Below are 20,989 nucleotides of genomic sequence, written 5' to 3'. Positions count from 1 at the left end.
ATGTGTGTGTGCGTACCTTGAAGCAATCAATGAGTGGAATGAGTCACTCAGTGTCTGCGGGTTATTAACATGCGCCGTCTGGTGTGGGGATTGCTGTAAACATTCTCCTTGCACCTGGAGATCAAGAGAGTTTCACACGACACAAGATTTTTGCGTGCAATCACATCATCTGTTGATTGCTTTCTATTCAGAACCATGATGCCATGCAGACATTGAGAGTTGTCTCCTCACAGACTGCTAACTGTATAAAGCAACATTTTGTACAATGGCTGTATCACATACCCTATTGCTAGATAACTTGGCAAGCAACATTTCATATACTGGTATTTACAGAAATCAGTCGGAAAACACCTCTTGACCAAACTTGACCAAACATGATTTAAAAATAATGTTTAGAGGAAACTCGATTCTAGTGAGCATTCGCACTTACCAACATCACTACATTAATTAACATGAAACATGCTTATCAATATACGTTTCAAAGCAAGTGCTGTGGTAAGTCTGAAACTGCCCCAAGCCAGCAGTCGGCATCATTAAGTGGGTGGGGATGTTTTGGATGCCATGCTGAGGGCTCTGACCCAGTTGGTGGGAAGATGTGGTAGGAGAAGAAGAAGAAGAAACTGAGATGTGAGGAGACAAGGATTGGATGTAGTCTGTAATGAGGAGAGAGAGTCAATTATCCTCCTAATTGTTTAAAGGAAGACTGATTGCCATGTTTGTAAGTCATCCAAGCTTAAATATGGTTCTCTTGTCTGTGATTGTGATGCACCTGTTGCAGTGACATGGTGACCATATTATAACAAAAATAAACCCATTTCAGATGGATGCTTCTGACTGTACACTTGAGGTAGGGAGATTGGCTCATACAGTGGGCAGAGCATCAAACCAGGGAGGTGTTAAAAGAAAGAGTGAAATCTCTTTGTAATTTATGCAAATTTATGCATAGGTTGTATAGCATGAAAACATGATTTATCAACAGCGTAAATGGAATGCAGATACTACTGAACAGATGTACATGTATCATGTCCACACATTTTGGCCGTAACATTTTCCCTTCCTGGCAGAAAAGCTAGTGTCTATTTTCAATTCAGAGTAGGTGAGTTCTTGGCCAAGTTGTTTGACACAGAAAACCTCTGTCTCAGATACTCAAATGCTCTAAATTTAACACAGGCATGGCGTGCTTCATTTCAGATAGAGGTATACGCTGTTAACTATCAAGTTCCCCCAATCATTGACATGCATCCAAGACCTATTTGGTATCATCGTGGGTTTATCTCTCCCACGCAACATCTCTAGAAAGGAGGAACATCATTCAGTTTCGTGTTCACTAAAGTACTTTCATTGAAGAAACCAGGTTTTGCAGTTGACATTTTACTTAGTGATGATCTCTATCTCTTTGCTGTATACTTGAGGAGATACTGTACAGTCTGCGTTTCCATAATTATTGTTGTTTTATAGTTTCGATACATGATATTTGGAGTGAATAGAAAATGAAAGGGATTGTATTGTACAACATGTATTTCAGTTACAGAAAAATCTCTTAATTATCTTCTGGCTTCAGAAGTAAGAGAATACAGTCAAATGATTTTTTTTTTTCTTCTCGCTTCCTGTATACAACTGATAACAGTTGACCAGTTAAACTGTTAAACAATATTCATGGTATGCAGAACAAGTGTAGCCTCGGTCACAACCCACCGTGCTTGTTTATAGTCCGTACATTTTTGGTGGAGACCACGGCATTCACGTTTTTTTTTTTTTCTGAAAACGTTGGGGGGGGGGGGGGAGTGCAAGAGCAGAGAGGGAGTACGTCAACCCGTATGCGATACATTGTACTTAGTATGAATCCGTAGCCCGAACGCAGCGAAAGTTCTTTGTGTCCTAGAAGTGCTACGGCGTGTCTGCTTGGTCCAAAATCTGTACTGAGACGGTACTTACTATGTACGGATCCCCAAAGTTTGCCCACGTTTTTGCAAGTAGACAGCATGCAAGTACGGCAAGATCGTGACCGAGGCTTGATATACTGATACTTGGAATGCAGTTCTGTAGCACAACTGAAAGTTCGAACAACAAATCATATTCCTAGTTTCACATATGACTTGATATGAATAGAGACTTTTGCACTTAATAGTGGTTTGTGGCCATACTTCGAAATAATTAACATTGGCTTTAGGTATTCTACAGAAATCATTATCAGAAGAACTGCAAGTGAATCTAATTTGTTTCAGTATACTGTTGTTTGATTATGTGCCTCTGCCTACAATACCATAGAAGGATGATGGAGGCATCATATTATAGGTCACTCAACTTGTCCATTCATCTGCCTATCTACTTGTCATTGCACGTAAGGAGAAAATAAAGAAATGCTATGAATTTTCTGATCGTGCATGCTACATTTAAGGAGAAGATGAGCTGATTAGATTTTTGGCTGAAAATTCCTCATGGTCAAAGGCCAGAGTTCCCAGAACTTTGGCTAAGAACTTTATTTTCAGCTGTAGTGTCATCTAAGAATGTTGAGTGGTGATAAACTTTCAGGAAGGGTAAATCAGGAGTAAATTAACATTAATGGGTAAAAAGGATAGAAATTTAAACAAGAGGGTGCAATAAATGCTTGTTGGTCAGTGGTCAAAGTAAAAAATTGTCTAAATTTAGTTAAAATTTATTTTCTTGCAATAGAATCCATTGGTAAGTTGAGGGCCCCATTCCATAAAGCTCTTCATAATATAAGTTGTAGTTTCCATGGCAGCAGCTATGCAGCCGCCATTCAGATTTTATTGTTCGAGTCATTACCGTGGTAACTGTGCACAGTCAAAGCTAATTTCACTCATTTCAAATCCCTTTGTGAAATAGTCATCAGTGATGATGTTCTTTGTTGTAATAGAAAGAAATATGTTGGTAAATATTACCTTCCAACAGAGAATCCTTGTTCAGTGTTTAAAATCAATGAACTTTATCCAAATGGAAATGGATCTGAGAGCTGTTCGCTTTGTACTTGTTGCAGAGAGTGTTTAGTGAGTCTAATTTTTTTTTTTGTGAATCGGGACTTCCAGACAATTTTGTGAGTGGTTAAATTTGCGATCGTAGAGTACAGCAACGCATGTAGCAGTCAGGATCAGAGCTAATATTTAAAAATCCTGTGAAATACATCGCGTTTACAGTGCCTGAGAAGTGGAGGCATTGTAGTCGACTGTCGGTGGCAGTTTAATTATTCTATGCGGTAGTTAAAGATGGCAGAGTGCATTTCAGATAATTGATTACACACCCATCGTAACTAGGTTTAACTTTTATGAGGTCACATATTCAAGTCTTGTGATCAATGAAGTCTGATATCAGAATGGTACAGTTTGTGTAGTACACAATCTATCTTTCTTCTTTATAGACTTCACGCCATGAGATCTTACTTTTCATATAAATACAGTCATACTGACTCCGTTTATAATTGTATTAACTCTTTATGTGCCATGGTGGAAACCCCCTGTGTGCCACGTTATTCTGAGACACGAAGATAGTCATGCTTAGAGAGAGAATTCTGTTTTTCCAATCTGTATAACTTCTACAAATTTCTGTTAAGCTGGACATAATAGTGAGCAAAGTTAAAGAGGAATGCCAAACTTTGCTTCCATATACAATGTATAACAATTCTATTTTCAATTTTTCTTTTGAATTACCAGTTGCTACATTACTGAAAAGGAATGACTTTTGCACATAAAATAGTGACAGAAACTTCAAGTGTACATGCAAAATATATTTGGGAACACCGCTTGATAGTCATTCACCACATAGAATGCAAGCCGTATGTGAGAGGAACAAAAGCGCGAGAAACGCTTTGATTGTACCGCAGGATTAGCGATTTATCGATCGGTTTTGGCGGCTTTGTTTGTTGAGCAGAATATGCGAAGTTGGCACGCCGTCGACTGAGTCGGACATGCGAACGTGGCACATAAAGAGTTAACCGTTCTAATGCTGTGTGCTAGTGTGTACTTAAAGTTTACGTGCAAGTGACAGTGAGCTTGAGTCTGGCCATTTGAACGCTTTATGACATATGGTCCCTTGCAAATAAAGTTACTGCATTACTGGGACAAATCTGAGAGAATACAAAGCGACAGATGTAGGCAGGTTGCCTATGTGGACAGGAAACCCCATAGAGACAGACATGAGTGTATTCTTACATTATGCTTTGGTCAACTACTGTGGTGAAACTGACCAACCAGTGGGCACCTGTGCTAGCAGGAATGTGATTTCCAGTTACAATTCGAAGTACAATTAAAGTACATTTAAAGTACAATTAAAGTACAGGGAACCTTTTCTGAAGGGCCCATCAAAGAGTTTGGGAAACCTATTCCCCCTCCCGCCCCCACCCCCATACATGGGTTGTACATACACACACACACACACACTAGTTCTAAAACTTTGTTTTAGAACTAGTTTACAATATTTCTAGAAAGATATGAAGACGCATTTAAATATATGTGAACATTAGTGAATATGTTGTGTTTTTGCTGAAATGAAATGGAAAACGGAATATACATTGCACTGTGGGAAATCCTTAATTGTATATTTAAAAAGAGTGAATGACCCAAAATGTATTCAGTGTGATCCAGCAGATCTGACTTAGTTTCCAATATCATGGCATATAACAGCCTGTAACTGTGGCATATCCCAAATTGTGAAGTCACTGCCTCTCATACCTTCTTTTCTCTCGTCCCATTCGTGTGTGTGGCCAGGAACTGGACGCCCTGCCCGGAGAGACCAAGTGGCTGGACGTCATCGAGAAGGACCTGGACCGACAGTTCCCGTTCCACGAGATGTTCGCCAAGAAGGGGGGCAATGGTCAGCAGGACCTCTTCCGCATCCTCAAGGCCTACAGCATCTACAACCCACGGGACGGCTACTGCCAGGGGCAGGCTCCCGTCGCCGCAGTCTTACTGATGCACATGCCTGCAGAGGTAGGGATGAAGAAGATGCGACACTCAATCTGTTTCTCTTCTTCTCCTTCTTCTTCTTCTTCTACTACTTCTGTTTTTGTCTTCTTCTACGTGTGGTTACCTTGTTGTTGTTGTTGTTTTTGTTCTCCCTTCGTATTTCTCGCCATTACTGTTGTATTCTATATTTTTTCCCCCCTCTCATCCAATTCATCTTTCGTTTTCTTCTTGTTCTTTATTTTGTTTTTCTTCTCCTTCTTCTATGGCATCATCGCTGTTCTACATCTTATTCCTCTCCTCCTCTTGGTCCTGTTTCTTCTACTGTAAATGCAGAAATGTTTGCGGTACATTAATATTTTGCATATTTCGTGCTACTTCTGGCTAGCGTGAATTCTAAAACCCAAGAAAATATCTTTGCAATTTTTTGTGCGCATTGTTAATGGATTGACAATTGCGCATGGTGAATTCAACAACCTGTGAATATGTTTTGAGCCACTCAAAGGGGAAACTTAATAACGCAAAAATATCAGTGTTTACAGTATATCTTTTTCTTCCTCTTTTCCTCTTCCTCCTCCTTCTTTTACCTCTTCTTCTTCCTTTCTCCGTCTTCTGTTATAGATTGACAAAAGAAAAGAAGAGAGACGTGTGAATTTTACTAGTGATTCCTTCCTCTCCCCACTCCCAGTATAATATACAGTTGAACCTCTATTATCCGGCCTCCCTTTATCCGGATCTCTCTATTATACGGATGCAATCTCGCCGTGATTTTTTTTTTTTGAATAATTACGTGAGGAAAGGGGGATTCCCAACTCCTTGAGAACTCCTACACAAACACACATGAATTACATATTACTTCCAACATGATCAACATACATTACATCAAATTTCCTTCCATATTGCTTACCCTCAGACATTTTAACATCCCCAAACATCCCCAAATGTAACAATGAAAAGGTTGCAGTATACACATTACTACATGTGGTACTACAATGGGCTACATCAGTACATGTGTATTATGTACATGTATAAAGCATTGAGTCTCCCGTATCTGGCCAAATCCCTTATCCGGATGAGCCCCGGTCCCGACTTGTCCGGATACGAGAGGTTCAACTGTACTACAAAGAGAGCCATGGAACTCATCAGTGTAAGGGTGCTATACTATCAGTATCATCTTTACATCATCATCATCATCACCATCATTGTAAAATCATCATGAAATAGGCTGAAAGGGAAGGGACGAGAAAAATGAGACATGAAATGTTACAGGTAGACGTAAAACACTTGAGACACGCTTCAAGAGTTTGAAGTGTAATTGCATGCATTGTGGCAGCATTATAGAGAGAGAGCGAAGTTCCATCCATACAGAACTGGAAGTTGGTGCTTTTAATATGCCATTGCTTAGCCAAGAGTCAGTACCAAAGACATGAATGCGAGCGAAACAAAGTCAGGTATCTGTGGTTACTCCTGCCAAGACTGGCTGTGGATGCTAGAAAGTAAAAACACTTTGTACATCTATCTTTTCAATCACACAATGAATCTAATGTCAGAAACCACGGGATGTCACCGGAGACACAGCAATGCTAGCCTGTTGGTAACTCCCAAGATGTCGGCCTTTTGTTTCCCCAATTCATCTACTTAATGTCATTCTCAGAGGCACGAGTAGATTGCTCTTAATAATGAGATATCAAAAGTTTATGTAATTCCAGACTACACTTCAAGTGCAATCATTTGCAACTCCAACAACAGTGATGTAGTATTGATAAGTGCTTCAGATACATGTACCTTTAGTGCTTTTCTGTGCAGCATACAATGCAGTTAAAATGTAGACTGCAACACAGGACACAATTTAACTATGGTACTGCTAGGTTTTGTTTGTACTGAGGTAAACTGACTTCTGTTCAGAAAAAAAAAAATGGCATACCGCCCCCATATTATTTCCATCCCATGCTGAAGCACAGATTTAGAATAATATTGTAGACAAAAATAGAGAGATGACTCTTTATCCTGTTGAGGACGGGCTGATTTTGCTACAACACACATTTCCCATAGACACTTGCCCGAGTATACTCGGGACTCGTCTTCAACGGGTTAATAGATCCAGTGTTATTTGACAATACTGGAACAGCAGATTACAGTAGAGATTGACATTTTATGCACTACAATGAATTGTGTGTGTGTGTGTGTGTGTGTGTGTGTGTGTGTGTGTGCATGCATGCATGTAGGCTTTGTCATTTGATAAGAGTATCTATTTTGTGTGTTCCTATTAATTTATTGCAGACTGTCATCTCATTACCTTCAAGATGATATAGAATCACCTGGATAAAATATACCGTATTTGCTAGCATATCTTATTTCTGTGTCATTTGCTCATTTCAAGCTGATGTACACCAATGGCCTCTCAATCACAGCTTCCACTTTGATGGCACTGCAGCTGGGTAGAACTAGGACATGTGCTGGTACTCACTGCAAAAATGGAAAGTCTTTGATGAAGAAAAAATCTGAAGGATTAAGAAATTTGCATGGACTTTCATAAAGGTTTCAACCTCAGATTTGAGGTTGAGTTTCCACTTTTCACCTCAAATATTATCTTGGTTTTCCCCCATCCCCCCCCCCCCCATTGAGAACTTAAAAAAAGGTGCGGCTTACTGTTAAACCAGAAATGTTCGCATGCATTTTGATTTTGCAAATTACACGAGAGCCAAGATTCACAAAATTAAAATGCACAAGAAAGTTCTTGTCTGCACTACATGCATTGAATGCCAGTGGCAATTCTTGAAAAATTTTGAGCTACGAAAAAGGCCGTTGGCTCCAATTCATAAAAATTTCTTGCCACAAAAATATTTTGCTTTACAATACCAGCTGCAAATAAGGTAGGCCAGAGTTCATAAGGTTATAAATAAAAAATGCTCAAGTAAGATGAAAGACATCACACATCTCTTTCTGAAATGTGCATAGCACTAAAATAAAGCTAGACTAAGATAGATAGCTGTTTGTCGTTTTTTTAATCACTTGGCTGATCGGTCTATTTCAGTAATGGGTGGGCTCAACAAATTTCTGGATGAGACAAAATTTTCACATGATTTTTTTTTTTGGGGGGGGGGGGGAGGGGGTGATGAGATAAGCAACAAGTTTGCAGACTATTAATGATGTAAAGTTAGATCAGTGATGTTCATTAGGAAAATGTACTTTATTCAGACATGTACCCAGTTTGTGGAGAAATTGCAAATATTTTTAACTTTTTTCTGAATTATGTACTGTATGGTTTACTTCTAATCAAAGTAAGAAACAGTGTAATTGTGTACAGTTTATTCAGTGTGGAGAATAGTGTGTAAAGTATGCATTTTGTGCTTTATTCACTGTAAATACTGAGCTTTTATACTATGTATTACTGTGGTTGTGATTATTTGTATTTTTGTATGATTTTGGTGTGTTTGTAAGTAAGAAAAGGTATTGTGGATGTGTGTGTACATGTGTATTTGTATGTGCACATTTTGTGTTTGTGAGTACTGTATGTTGGAGAAGGTATTGTGTGTATTTGTGTGCATGTGTACTTTTGTGTTTGTGCATGTTTTATGTGTGTGTGAGTGTGTTGGAGTGGGTATCATATGTGTATATGTGTTTGCATATATGCATTGTGTGTTTCAGTCTGTTTTGTGTATGCGTTAGTATCTTGGAGAAGGTAAGAAAGACAGCTGGTAACTCGTTCCTTAGTCTCCGCTGGTTAGCCGAGCTCACTGAAGCATCGTGTCCCCCCATCAGTTCTATTAATAACCTGTCTGATGTTAGGACATAGTCACATGTCTAGCCATAGGGTACCAGCCATCGCTCAACATAACCAGCGCTGTTGTTTCTCCCCAGGGAGGATAGTTGGGGGGAGGGGGGGGGGGGGGAGGAGGGGAGGAGGATGCTCAGCCACAAGTCTCAGCCAGGGCTGTGTTCACACGTGGTGCATGCAGAGACTCCAACTCTCCCATTTTCGACGGGAGATCTCCCGCCGAAAGCCCATTTTTGCAAAATCTCCCGTTTTCCCACTTGAGATTTAATTTCTCCCGCCCTGGCTCTGTGTCTCCCGTTTGAAATGATTTCTTACTTGATATCATTGTATGTTGAAGAATAAGCCTTAGATAGGAACTTCGCGCTTTGCGCACATCAAATTGGAGTCTCCCATTTGCTAGGGGTTTCAGGCTGGAGAATCTCCTGATCAGAAGGTGCTTGGGGTTGGAATCTCTGTGCATGAGAGGAACAATATACATGGTTAGAATCTCACACAGTTGTAGTCATGTGGCACTGTTCAGATACCAGTAGTCTGCTTTCAGAAAGTGTGAAGGGATAGAGGAATAACTCTCTACTATGATATACTAGTGTGTATCATTTGTGAGTTAGAGCAGAAAAAAAAATCAACAAGTGTGTTCTACAAATCAATTCTCCAAATGCTACCATCTGAAAATCCTAATAAGTTTGTATTTTGAGCATGTTGCCAATGGGGCTGAAAGAAGATTAACAAGATGACTTTAGAGAGAAATCACAGATAAGGAGAAAAAGTAATGTCTTTACTCCTATGTGTAACATCAAAATGATGGCGTGCCTTCAAAGATTCCGTGTCAAATACCAACTGTAGTAAATACCTATACAGGAGAATATCTATGCATGTGATCAAACCTGTGGAGGTACAACTCATTATACACTCTTATGAATGTACATGGAAGTCTCGTGTTACTTTGAAATTTTGTTGTACGAGTAGAGACATCGTGTATTACCCGTGTGTCCGGAGCAAAAGTTTATTGGCTCACGTGTGATAGCTGTAAACCGCTCGTAATATACTATGCAATGCAACACTGTGAGAATTTGTTTCAGGATCCTCCATAAAAAGTGCAATCCCTTGAATAAATTGAAACTGGCTATCAAAAGTACAATGTAGTTGATAGAGTTGTGTGGATTCAAATGTCAAGCCAGTTGTGAGTCATACAGTGTACTGCAGGAAATGCAAGCTATTGCCAAATTTTGCAGTGTTGCCACAATTACCCAAAATACAAACTCAAATTTGTCTTGTTTTTCAGACAATATACCGATAATCCTTTGAGCCTTTGGATGTGGAGTTAATGTGATGTAAAATACTGTAGTATTTCATTGACACAAACTAAAATGTGGACTTTTTAAAGAAAGGTGATAATTAATTCAGTGCTTCTAAAATGTCATTTAGTTTTGCTATGTAGGCCCTATACACCACTTCATTGGGCAGGTAATGGACGTTGATTGTTCTTTCAAACAAATACAAGTTTAATATTTCTGTGTTATTGCATGTCTGTGATTTATATAGAGGGGAGGAAAAAAAGTCTCTGTTGTGATTATTGCTCACATTCTGTTTTTCTTCCTTTAAAGTCCATACTTTATCAAAACAGAACAACCAGTGCTAATACCTCTAATTTTTCATCAAAACATAGGAAGGAAATTGTGAATTGCACTGTGTATGTATGTATGTATGCATTTATACGTATTGCACATACCTACTTATATCAAGATGCTCAGTGTATTTGATGCTTGGCTTTCCATACTTCAGTTTTTCATAATCTGCATATCAATCAGCTGATATTTTGTGGAAATGGCTTATGATTCAGCTAGAGGTAATCTGCGGGATTACCGGGTTATTTCGAATCGCTATCATATGACGACTTGTCCTCGGGTACCCTTCTCCAGTCACTAATTTTAGATGAGTGCATGTGCTCAAGCAACAACTTATTTGCTGCAGTTGTATGAATTTGAGTTTGTTTTGGGAGTTGTAATGAATGGTTATATGATGTATCAGTTTGACAAAAATTTGTTTGAATTCATATCATGTGCTTGAATTTTGTTGTTGTTTGAAATAAGTAGCATTGCTATAAGCTATTGCTAAAGCTGTTGGTGGATAACGGCATGTGTAGTCGTTCAAAATAAAAGAACAAAAATGGGAAATGTACACATATCTCAGCATTCCTCTACCCTGAGAGCTATTTTTGGCATCAGTGGAATCGGTTCCAACTTCGAGTTGAGCGTTCACATGCTTGCAAAATGTAGTCAGAGAATGCGCACATACGTACGTTGTAGACGAGCAAATTTTGTATGGCAATCGTGGCCTTTACCTGTGGGATCAGACACATTCCCCCCATGATTCATGAAGCTACAGCCACATTTAAGCTGGAAATTGATCTTGGGCTTTTAGTTTAACGACTCATAGTATAGCTTTGGTACCAGACTGATTAACATTTTTTTTTTTTTGGGGGGGGGGGGGGCTGGGATTTGTAGGAATCTTTTTCTCTCTTTGTTATCATACATGAGTCTGGAATATTTTGTGCACTACAAGTGCTCCTTGGTATACATGCCACTAGAACTACTGGATTATTGCTATCTTCCCAGACTTTGAAAGAAAATGAAATGGGAAAAAAAAATCATGACAGTGTGGCTTGAGGCCAGACTACATGTACAGTGCCTTGTGAAGTGAGTCAAAGTGACTCGTGAAGAATGTGACAGGGGAAGAAGAATGGGAAAAGACAAATTTTGTTCTGAGGATTTGTGACAAAAGCTGTTTTAATTCACACAGGATCATACGATCATACATCTGAGTTGCTGGTTACAGAGAGCGTATGTTCAGATTCTTTGTGCATTCGTTATCTAATTGAAGCTTTGCACATTTGAGCAGGATTTCTTTTATAGTGTTCTTTGGGATTTTTTTTGTCTGCTTTTATTGATCATTTGGTGATAGGGACAGTGATTTGAATTATGTGCATTGTGCCTCCTCTTACATTCAGCTTTATACAATAATGAATGCAGCAATGTATCTGGACTGAGCCAATTCAAATGCTATGTCTGAAAGATATAGTGAAACCTATTGATCCAGTAGGCACTTGCTAAGCTACAGAGGTCTTGAAAATGAATTTTTGGCTGGTTTAGGTTTTTGTAGCCCTGTCGGAATGCTATTAGTGGACCATCAGGTTAAAGTTGAGAAACCATTGTTGATGAACCTAGAAATGATGTCAAGCAAGATTTGTAACTGTTGTCATAATCAAGTTTTTACCACTCTTTTATTATTATTATTATTCATTTGTTGAATAAAGTTGATAAGGACAACTATCACATCTACCTAAAAAAAAAAAATAAGAAAAAATAAAAAGATAAAAAAATAAATTCCCCCTTTCCAACCAAAAATGGGAGAATGAATCCAAAAGATTAAAAAGAATGATTTATCATTTTAAAGAGGCATGATTATACTTGTAATTGGATGTAATTATATCCAATGGTATTTTCATCGAAAAAAAAAAAAGAATGAATCAGGGGAACAATGAACAACGACATATGCTTCCATATATCTGAAGCTATTCAACAGAAATACTGCTGCAGTATTTGATTTATTCATCTCCAGTTCATGCTTTCATTCATACTTTGGTAATACAGCACCGAAAATCTGCCCTGCACTTAAATTGGCATCAAGAGCCAATTCTCAGATACTCTATGATTCAAATGGCTGTCCTCAACTCATGTGGCTAGACTGACCCATCTAGACATGTGCGCACATGCACACACACACAAAAACGTGCATATGCATACAAATTTCACCAATTATTGCTGGCGACATGGCAAAGAGTCTGTAAAGTATGGGGTCTGATGAAGCAGACTAGGCGAGATGCGGAGAGGCTCGAAAACGCTGATAGCGGAGAGTGAGTACATAGTGAGAGTCATGTGATAGGTCATGTACGTGACTTTGCGGCCCTGACACTAATTCATCATCTCCCCATCAAGTGGGATACCAGCGTGAAAGGCAGGCTTTTCCCCTGCTGTGTCCCTGCCCCCCCCCCTCCCCCCAGCAAGAAGAATGGCTATCTACTCTTTGTTCTCTGCCTGAATATATTGCACATTACCTGAAGGCAGTAGTAGTGTGGCATATAAGTGTGCCACAACGATAGACATTTTCGTCGTCCCTGAGGACCTCATGATGGAACATTTGATTCCATTCAGGTCAATTGAGTTATTTTACTTTTTACAAGTGAAATGTGATCAGTGCACTGTCAGTGACATCGTACATAATGATGGGATAAAAAGTATGAATGACGCATCAGACTTCATGGGTATTGCTCTGTTAAAATTCATAATTCTTTCCTTCTTTCATTACTTAAGAAATTCAGCATGCATTCACCAGTGGTTGTTGCTACATTGGGCAAGCCCCGTTAAAGCTCCATGGTTGTAAGGAACAATGTTTATGAAAGATATGCATAGAATTTGCATGCATACCGCCTACTGGTAGAATAGATCTGTTTTCAAGTAGAGAAGCTTAGAGGATGACAAGGGAACAACTAATGTATGCAAACTTGATTCCAAGTACTGTTTGTTGGTACATTTTGCAGTGTGTAACATTTGCAAATTTTATGAATCCACCAATAATCACAAAATCTACAACATGACTATAGTGCCCCGTGGAACACTACCAGTATGTAGTCTCCAAGGGGGGGGGGGGGAATGCCTTAGTTTTGTCTTGAAAAGGAATGACACTTATTTCCTATTCCATCAATGATACAGTCGTGTAGTTGTGGATCATAGCTTCAACTACTCATGAAATTTCCTTATAATGCCTGATACTGTAAAAGTGGAAATTTTCGCGGTGTTGAAGTTTTTGTAGTGTTGAAATTTTTGCGCATTTTGTGCAACCAGAAACTAGCACAAAAATAAAAGTACACAAATATTTTTGCTTGCCATATGTTCCCATATTTACTGTCTTAATTCCACGGAATTAAAAACACGCGAAACTCTTCTTACCAGGCTGAGCGGGAAAAATTAGTTGCCTGAAAATATCCACTTTTACAGTAGACCGTTTCTGTAACTTATTACAATTTATGGATGTTTATTTTCCTACAGCCTAGTAACAAAGTATTTCATTCACCTACTCCTTCCCAGTAATAAGTTCCATACGCAGGAATTTGCCTAGCTGTTGCTAGGTCGGGCAAGCCTCCGACAAGCTTTGCGGTTGTTAAGGGCAACTTTTGTGGACAAAGCATGCATGAAATCTGAATAAATTACAGAACCGGTCTATCCATAAAAATATCATACATGCAGAATGTATGGAGTACATAGTATTGGGATGTGATTGATTGTGACAGGTGATGTTATTATGACCACGTCGTCAAGGAATCACCTTCTGTGCATTTCAACATCCGCTAGTATTTATGGCCCATCATCACGTAATTATCCACATTAGAAGCAAAACTATGCCATTTGCTTCATCATTGTCATTGCGAACATTGTCATGATCTGCAACTTTCACATGTATGTGAATGACAAGGGATAACGATTTACATTTTCTTCAAGACTGCTTTCTCGTCAAACTCGTTTCAATGTTTATAGAAAGATATGTTTTTCCAAACAGAAGTACAAACTCAATAGAAAAGTCTACACATGTTTTGTAGGGTGGGTTGTAATGAAAGTGCTATGGGGTCATCTAGTGGTCTGTAACAAAGAGCTGATAAACTGAATCTAGTCAAGTCTGAGAGTGAAAGGTCGAGGGAACGCCGAAGTGTGACGGTAATAATTTGACAAGTACCTCACATCATATGAGCCACAGGAAGGCAATTTGTTATAAAACAGCGCCGAGAGTGGGAAAGAGATAGTCATTATCGATGGCATTTTGGTGTGGAAGATGGCCTGTATCTTTTGAGGGTCTTTTGATGCCCTCAGCATTTGTCTGCAGCATTTGTCTGGCCGTAAAAAGCCTTCAGGATACTTGTGAGCATCAGACACAAAGTCTTATGATATGTCTGTATCACTAATGCTTGAATGTCAGTGATCTTTGTACAGACCAGAGAATTTTTTGGGAAAAAAAAGGTCATTGTGTTGAGATTTTGCCACTGCAAAACAAACCAAAACCACCACAAAATCACAACAAACAACATTGAATACAAAGACAACAGAAAATTTGACAGTCACTCATGATGTCATACATTAGCACATGAGTGCAAAGTACAAGCTACAGCTGTCACACCTTTTTTTATTCATCGTAAAATTGATGACGTGCCTACTAGCATCCCCTGTGCATCCGTGTGACTCATATTGACTGATATGATCCAGATGAGTGGGTTAGTGTATCATATGAAGACATTATGTAATGCATGAGATGGACAATTACTCTCGATTTCTTTTCGATAGTTATGCTCAGATGGTGATTTTTAACATAGAGGATATATGCTCTGTGGGGTGCCAAGTGTCCCACTTTTGCTACGAAATCAGTCATTTTGTCAACAGAACAATCATTTCATCTCAAAATCAGTCATTTTGTTGACGAAATGACTGATTTCTTAACGAAATTGACCGTGTGACACTTGGTGTCCCATAGAGTTTATCCTCAAAGTTCGCTTATCCTTGAGGTTAAGGATCACAGTCTGAATGTAACTAATCTGTGTTGGATATATGTAAAATAGTATTTACTTCTGTATGGAATGCCAGAGGGCAAGCAAGTCTCCCTGTTTCCGTGAATATGATTTGTTCATTTCAGTCTTTCGTAAACTGTGCACACATTAAAGAGAGATATATGAAAACTGCATCTCTGAGTGTTATGATTCCTAAGTTCTTCAACAAGGAAAATAAGAAAGAGAAGAATGTATACAAAATGAATCAACGTATTGAATTTGTGTGCTTAGATTATATGTTCTATTGTCAAGACGGGCAAGCTTACATTCATCTCACATGGGTAGAAGTGGGCATGAGATCTTTTCTTTTTTTTTTCTGCTTTCCAAGTCTGTCCTTGCTATTAAAATAGTTACAAGCAACATTCATTTTATGAGACCACTTTTTTTTTTTTCAATGAAGCAAGACAAAGAGACTGAATGGAAGAATTCTGAAGCAAGATACACAGACCACATGAAACATGATGAGAAGACTAGCAATAGCATTTTGTGTAAAATGAGATGAAAAGACTGTAACCCAAAGAATATCCTTTTATTGCTCTTCACTGTAGGAGGCATTTTGGTGTCTGGTCCAGATCTGTGAGCGCTACCTGACAGGGTACTACAGTCCTGGCCTAGAGGCAGTCCAGGTGGACGGAGAAGTCTTGTTTGGTCTCATCAAGAAGGTCTTACCGGCGACCCACAAACACATGGTACAGTTTTGTTTTGTTTTGTGTTACTTTTACTTTGTTTGTTCTTGATGTATTCTCAGGGAATAATTTTCCTAGTATCGTGTTGCAGTTTGCTTTGCATTTTTTTTTTTAAAGCAGGTGTGAGACCAACTGTCCTTTGTTTGCAATTTTCTTCCATAGAAGTGTGCAGAATTTAATTTTGAAATATTATTCAGCAGCTGAAATTCCTTATCAAATTCAAGTTGTAAAATTATTCCCTGTATTGTTTTGATCAGAGGAAGAGTTTATGATTATATGGAGGACATGTCATTACAAAGTGTAACCTGCTCAGGTTCATTAGTCTTGAATGTCATATTTTATGTTTTATGAATTGTTTTCCTCCATCAGAAAAAAAGTGTGCTGATCTTGAACAAGCTTCTTCCAAAAGAACTTTTTTTCCTGTCATTTTAGGGGCATTAGATTTCTTGATTTGTACAAGATTATCCAGACCATACTACATTCTTGGAAGAACTCTGTTGCTTATATCTGTTGAGTAGTTATTTCCCGGGATAGTTGCTTATTCTTTGAGCCTGACATCCAGAAAATAATAAAAGCTGCTGTGGAACAGGAAATGCGGGCTCAGATTTTCATCGATGAGAAACCCAATATCACCCAACTTCATGCTAGCCTTGCCTTTGAAATTTGAAAAAGGAGACGGACTCTCGTAAGATTTTCCTAGTCAAACCTGCCAAATTGAGCAAATGTGAATTCATGTACATTCATGAATCTCAAGTGCGATGATACTAAAAGGAAGTGACTTTTTTTTTTTTTCTCATATTGAATGGGTTGGAAATGTGATCACAGGCTTGGAATGAATCACTGTGAATCACTAATGGGAGTTGTCCGCTCAGAAGTACGTTTTCCGTGAGAATGCTCCCTTTTTCAGATATTTCTAGTCTTTTTTTTTTTTTTTTATTTCTCATCTATCTGACAGTGATTTTCCCGAGACACTGACAGCTAATATGTCACAGTGCTATATAACATGGCATCATCCTTTTTTGTCTTGAAAGACTGATGAGTTTATGTTTCTTGTATTCTTGACCACAGTCTTGAGTAGTCTATTTTGCCAGGCTTATCTCTAAAAAAGAACAAATATAAAGAGTGTTTATCTATTTGCATCAAACAAGATGTAGCATCATTACTTTCACCGTGTTACTGAACATTTGCTTTAGTGTATGGCAACATGAGTTACAGCATTACCCATATACAAAAAGAGGATCAAAAAACTTTCGGCCCTCCAGATGGGAAATTGAACTTATTTTTCTCCATCTCAATAGATAACTGAAGATAACTGAAGGAGAATGACTAACCTTCAAACCCCAATAAAATACAAACTACAAAAGCAGTTTCAGTGTGAAGTCAAGTCAAATTCTAGCACATGAATTAAAGGCTGTTGAAAATGTCATTTCCATATCTTAACAGCATTTACCCATTAATGGCCTATTTACCTATTAATGGCCTATTTAGGCCTATTTTATCAGAAGAAATGCAAAGATACTCAAGAAGCTTATAAAAGCACACTATCATTACATAAAAGTGTATGATGCAGTCAGTTTTAGAACATCATCACCAGCCAGTTCTGTTAGACATCAAGTAAATAACATGTCTCAGTGTGACCCAGCGGATTGACTGTCTGTAAGTTATATACGTGTACACTGCAGTGGTTAGCTGACATTTTAGCGTACTATGGATGCCCCTTTGGATTAAAATGACACTACAATGTCTCGTGCTTGGTGACTTCTAAATTTGAAACGGTGATTCCTGTCGTGCCTGGAAGCTGACTCATGAATTTGCATTCCTCTTTCTTGTTTTCGCCGAGTTCCTCGTTTAATCTCCCAGACTGACATTCTTGAAAGGAACTGTTCTTAATGCCAGTACCCATGCTGAACCCCCTTTTGCTTGTAGTCCAGTCGGGCAGCTGAAATACCGGGTAGCCACCGTCTCCAAATTTGGTTGTCGGCCAACCAAACTCAAAAGGCCAAAGGAAAACATGAGTAGAAAGAAGGGAAAGATATTGAAAGCAAATAGAGGAAAGAAGGGCAGAAGAAAGAAAGAAAGAAAGATTTAAAAACAGAATGCTGCCCTTTCACCATATGGTTACATGTCTGCCACATCATGCTGCCATTTCCCAGGCAAAAATTAGTTGATTGCAAGGAATCTGTGGTCATCCCACTGGAACTTATAAGAACCAGAAAAGCACTCGGAGAGCGCAGACCACCGCCAAGCAGCTCATTTTCACCCTGATACCCATTCACGCATGCTAAAAATCGCCAAATTTCCCATTGATAAAGAAGCTTTTTTTGTTGTTGTTGTGTGTACCTGTGTACCTCTTCAGCAGCTTACTGCACGCTGCGCCTCGAGTGCGTGCTCACTTGCGCATGTGCACACCTCAAATATGCGCAGCTTGAACTCCTTCTTTTTTCACCCTATAGATTTGCCAATGATAATCCTTAAAAAAAAAAGAAACAAAAGTGTCCTGGATCCAGAAGGTTTTCCGGATCACTACCAAAATTTTATTATTCGTTCCTTGTGTCATTATCAACTCTTCCAGTAAGTTTCATCCAAATCCATGTGTAACTTTTTAGTTATTTGCAGTTAGACAGACAGACAGACAGACAAGCACACAGAAAAACCAATGCCAACAAAATCACAACCTAAATTCTTAGCACAGGTTGTTATGACATCGTTGGATAATTACCCCTCACCCAGCACTATAATTTATCAAATAAGCACAGTTATTTCTCCAATAATGTTAAAATGTCACCTGTGTATTTTGCCAATTTAAGCAGAAAATGTTAACCAAAGGGAGCTTAGTTACTGTGCAGACAGTAATAATGTGAATATACTAATAAGCTCACATGAGGATTGAGATACAATTCTTTGTACGTCTCGGTACGAGGTTTGCTTCCATAGGTAATCAGCGACTTTCAAGAGCAATGTTTAGATGAGATGTACACATGGAATGTAAACAATGTGCAGTGTTTTGAAATAGTAGCTGGAAATGAATAGTATGTTTAGAATACACAAGAGGGGACATGTGGGCTTGAAAAAAGAAGAAGTTGTTATCATGTGAGTCACGGCTTTGTCCGTCAAAACTGTTGTGGCATTGTGCCCCTGAAGACCAGGATAGAACAAGATTAAAAGTGTTGTGTTCTGTAAAAGGTGGAACAATACTTTCCACAATGTCAGTGCTATATACCGCATGAGTCACCAGGTTATTTCAAGAGTTTTTTCCTCTGCAAACAGTCAATCAGGAAAACAGACATGTAAAACTCCAATAAAGGCAGTGTTTATGAGGGGAGGCATTGTTTTGGTGTTCTCCTGTAGAAAGTAAGATAATATTTTTACACAATATTGCTCTGAAATTTGACTCATGTTGTTGCTTCAAAAATTGTCTTTGTTTTGTTTTATTTGTTTTTGTTTTTGCTGGGGGGGGGGGGGGTTCCTGCAGTATGTTGTTACTTGTACAATGAAACACACAGTAAGTTGTCAAATTTATATGCTAAGATTAAATGAGTTCTGATCAATGCAGTGTACTCCAGTAGAGGTGCCGTTGTGATGAAAGCAGTTTCATGCGGGCAGTGATGACTACAGTTAATACAAAGGGCACTCTGGAATATTCATCAAATGCTGGTGTTGATTGGGAAACACCACAGCTACCCAGCATGGATGAAAAGGGAATATCAGCAGGCTAGTTCACATATATGAGTGTATTTGAGTGTAATGTTTACTTTTAATAAAGACGTTCATGTATCATCAAGCATGTCAATCCACCTTCCACTGGTATACATCTGCGATGTATTTCAATAGTTGAAATGCAGCTTGTATACTTTAGTTGTTGCTATGATGGGCAAGCCTCTTGCAAGCTTTCTAGCATATAAAAAGAATATGTAAGTGGTCTTCTCTGTATGGCTGTATACACACAGTCAATCAGTAATGGTTGTCTCATGCTGTTTGCTGCCCTCTTTGTTTCCCCCTTACTTGCTGCCTTATTTATTTCTGTGTCATATGTACACCTGTAATGCTATGCTTGGTTCTCTGCAGTCATTATGTTGTAACATGTGTGTTATTGTCATTGCCTTTCCCCCATTTTTTCTTCCCTTTCTCTCTCTCTCTGTTTTGCTTTCTCCTTTTCTCATTTCCTTTGTCTTTCACACCTTAAGTACTGTAAAACACAATATTTTTTACTATCTCATCTAGCTAATTTTGTTTTGAGCGGGTCAAGAGTAAAACTAGGGAGGAAAGAAAAAAAGGTTTTTAATTCTACAGCTTTTCTACTCTGTCTTATATTTTATTGCATGACAGAAAAAGCACAGGATAGAGCCGATCCTGTACATGACAGAGTGGTTTATGTGCATCTTTGCCAGAACTCTGCCGTGGACGTCTGTGCTGCGCGTGTGGGACATGTTCTTCTGCGAAGGTGAGATATTGCATTGGATATGTTTTATTTGTGATGATGTCAAACATCTGTTAAGCAAGTGTCAGTCCAATCACACTTTCCCACCTTTCCACAACTTTGTTGGGATATTTCCTGAGATATCAAAAGACTGGAAATGAATTCAATCAGAAACATATTTTATGGCTCAACATTTTTCTGTAGATACCATCAGGAAGGATTCAGTTTATTAATACAAGTGTCTTGTTTCTACTATTAAAATTATGATTCTGAAGTCTTTCAATAAAAAACAATCTATGTGAAGTTTCACTGTGGTTCCAAGTGAGTTAATGTGTGAAACTATCGCCTTAGTTTCAAATGAATGGCAGGATTAACTTGTTGAGGACAGACTGATTTTGGTATAACACGCATTTCCCATAGACACTTGCCCGAGTATACTCAGGACTTGTCCTCAATGAGTTAAGGAAGATATACTAAAGAAACAGTGGAAACTGCTTTTTGACACTGTTCTTTCTTCTTCTTATTCTGTTTCTTTCTTTTTCC

General features: G+C 38.6%; 1 protein-coding gene across 1 annotated transcript in view; it reads left to right on the top strand.

Moving 5' to 3' along the window:
* The window catches only part of LOC140226889 (uncharacterized), a 53,272-nt gene that overhangs the window by 28,959 nt on the left and 3,324 nt on the right, over positions 1-20,989 (top strand). Inside the window, exons 4-6 of the mRNA XM_072307317.1 lie at positions 4,722-4,943; positions 15,892-16,032; positions 20,356-20,470. Coding sequence (XP_072163418.1) covers positions 4,722-4,943; positions 15,892-16,032; positions 20,356-20,470 — 478 coding nt within the window. The remainder of the gene's footprint in view (positions 1-4,721; positions 4,944-15,891; positions 16,033-20,355; positions 20,471-20,989) is intronic.

Source organism: Diadema setosum, chromosome 4 (assembly GCF_964275005.1).
Source record: "Diadema setosum chromosome 4, eeDiaSeto1, whole genome shotgun sequence".
In the NCBI taxonomy this organism is placed as follows: domain Eukaryota; kingdom Metazoa; phylum Echinodermata; class Echinoidea; order Diadematoida; family Diadematidae; genus Diadema; species Diadema setosum.
Note: the sequence above shows the minus strand (reverse complement) of the source record. Positions and strands in the feature narration are given on the sequence as shown.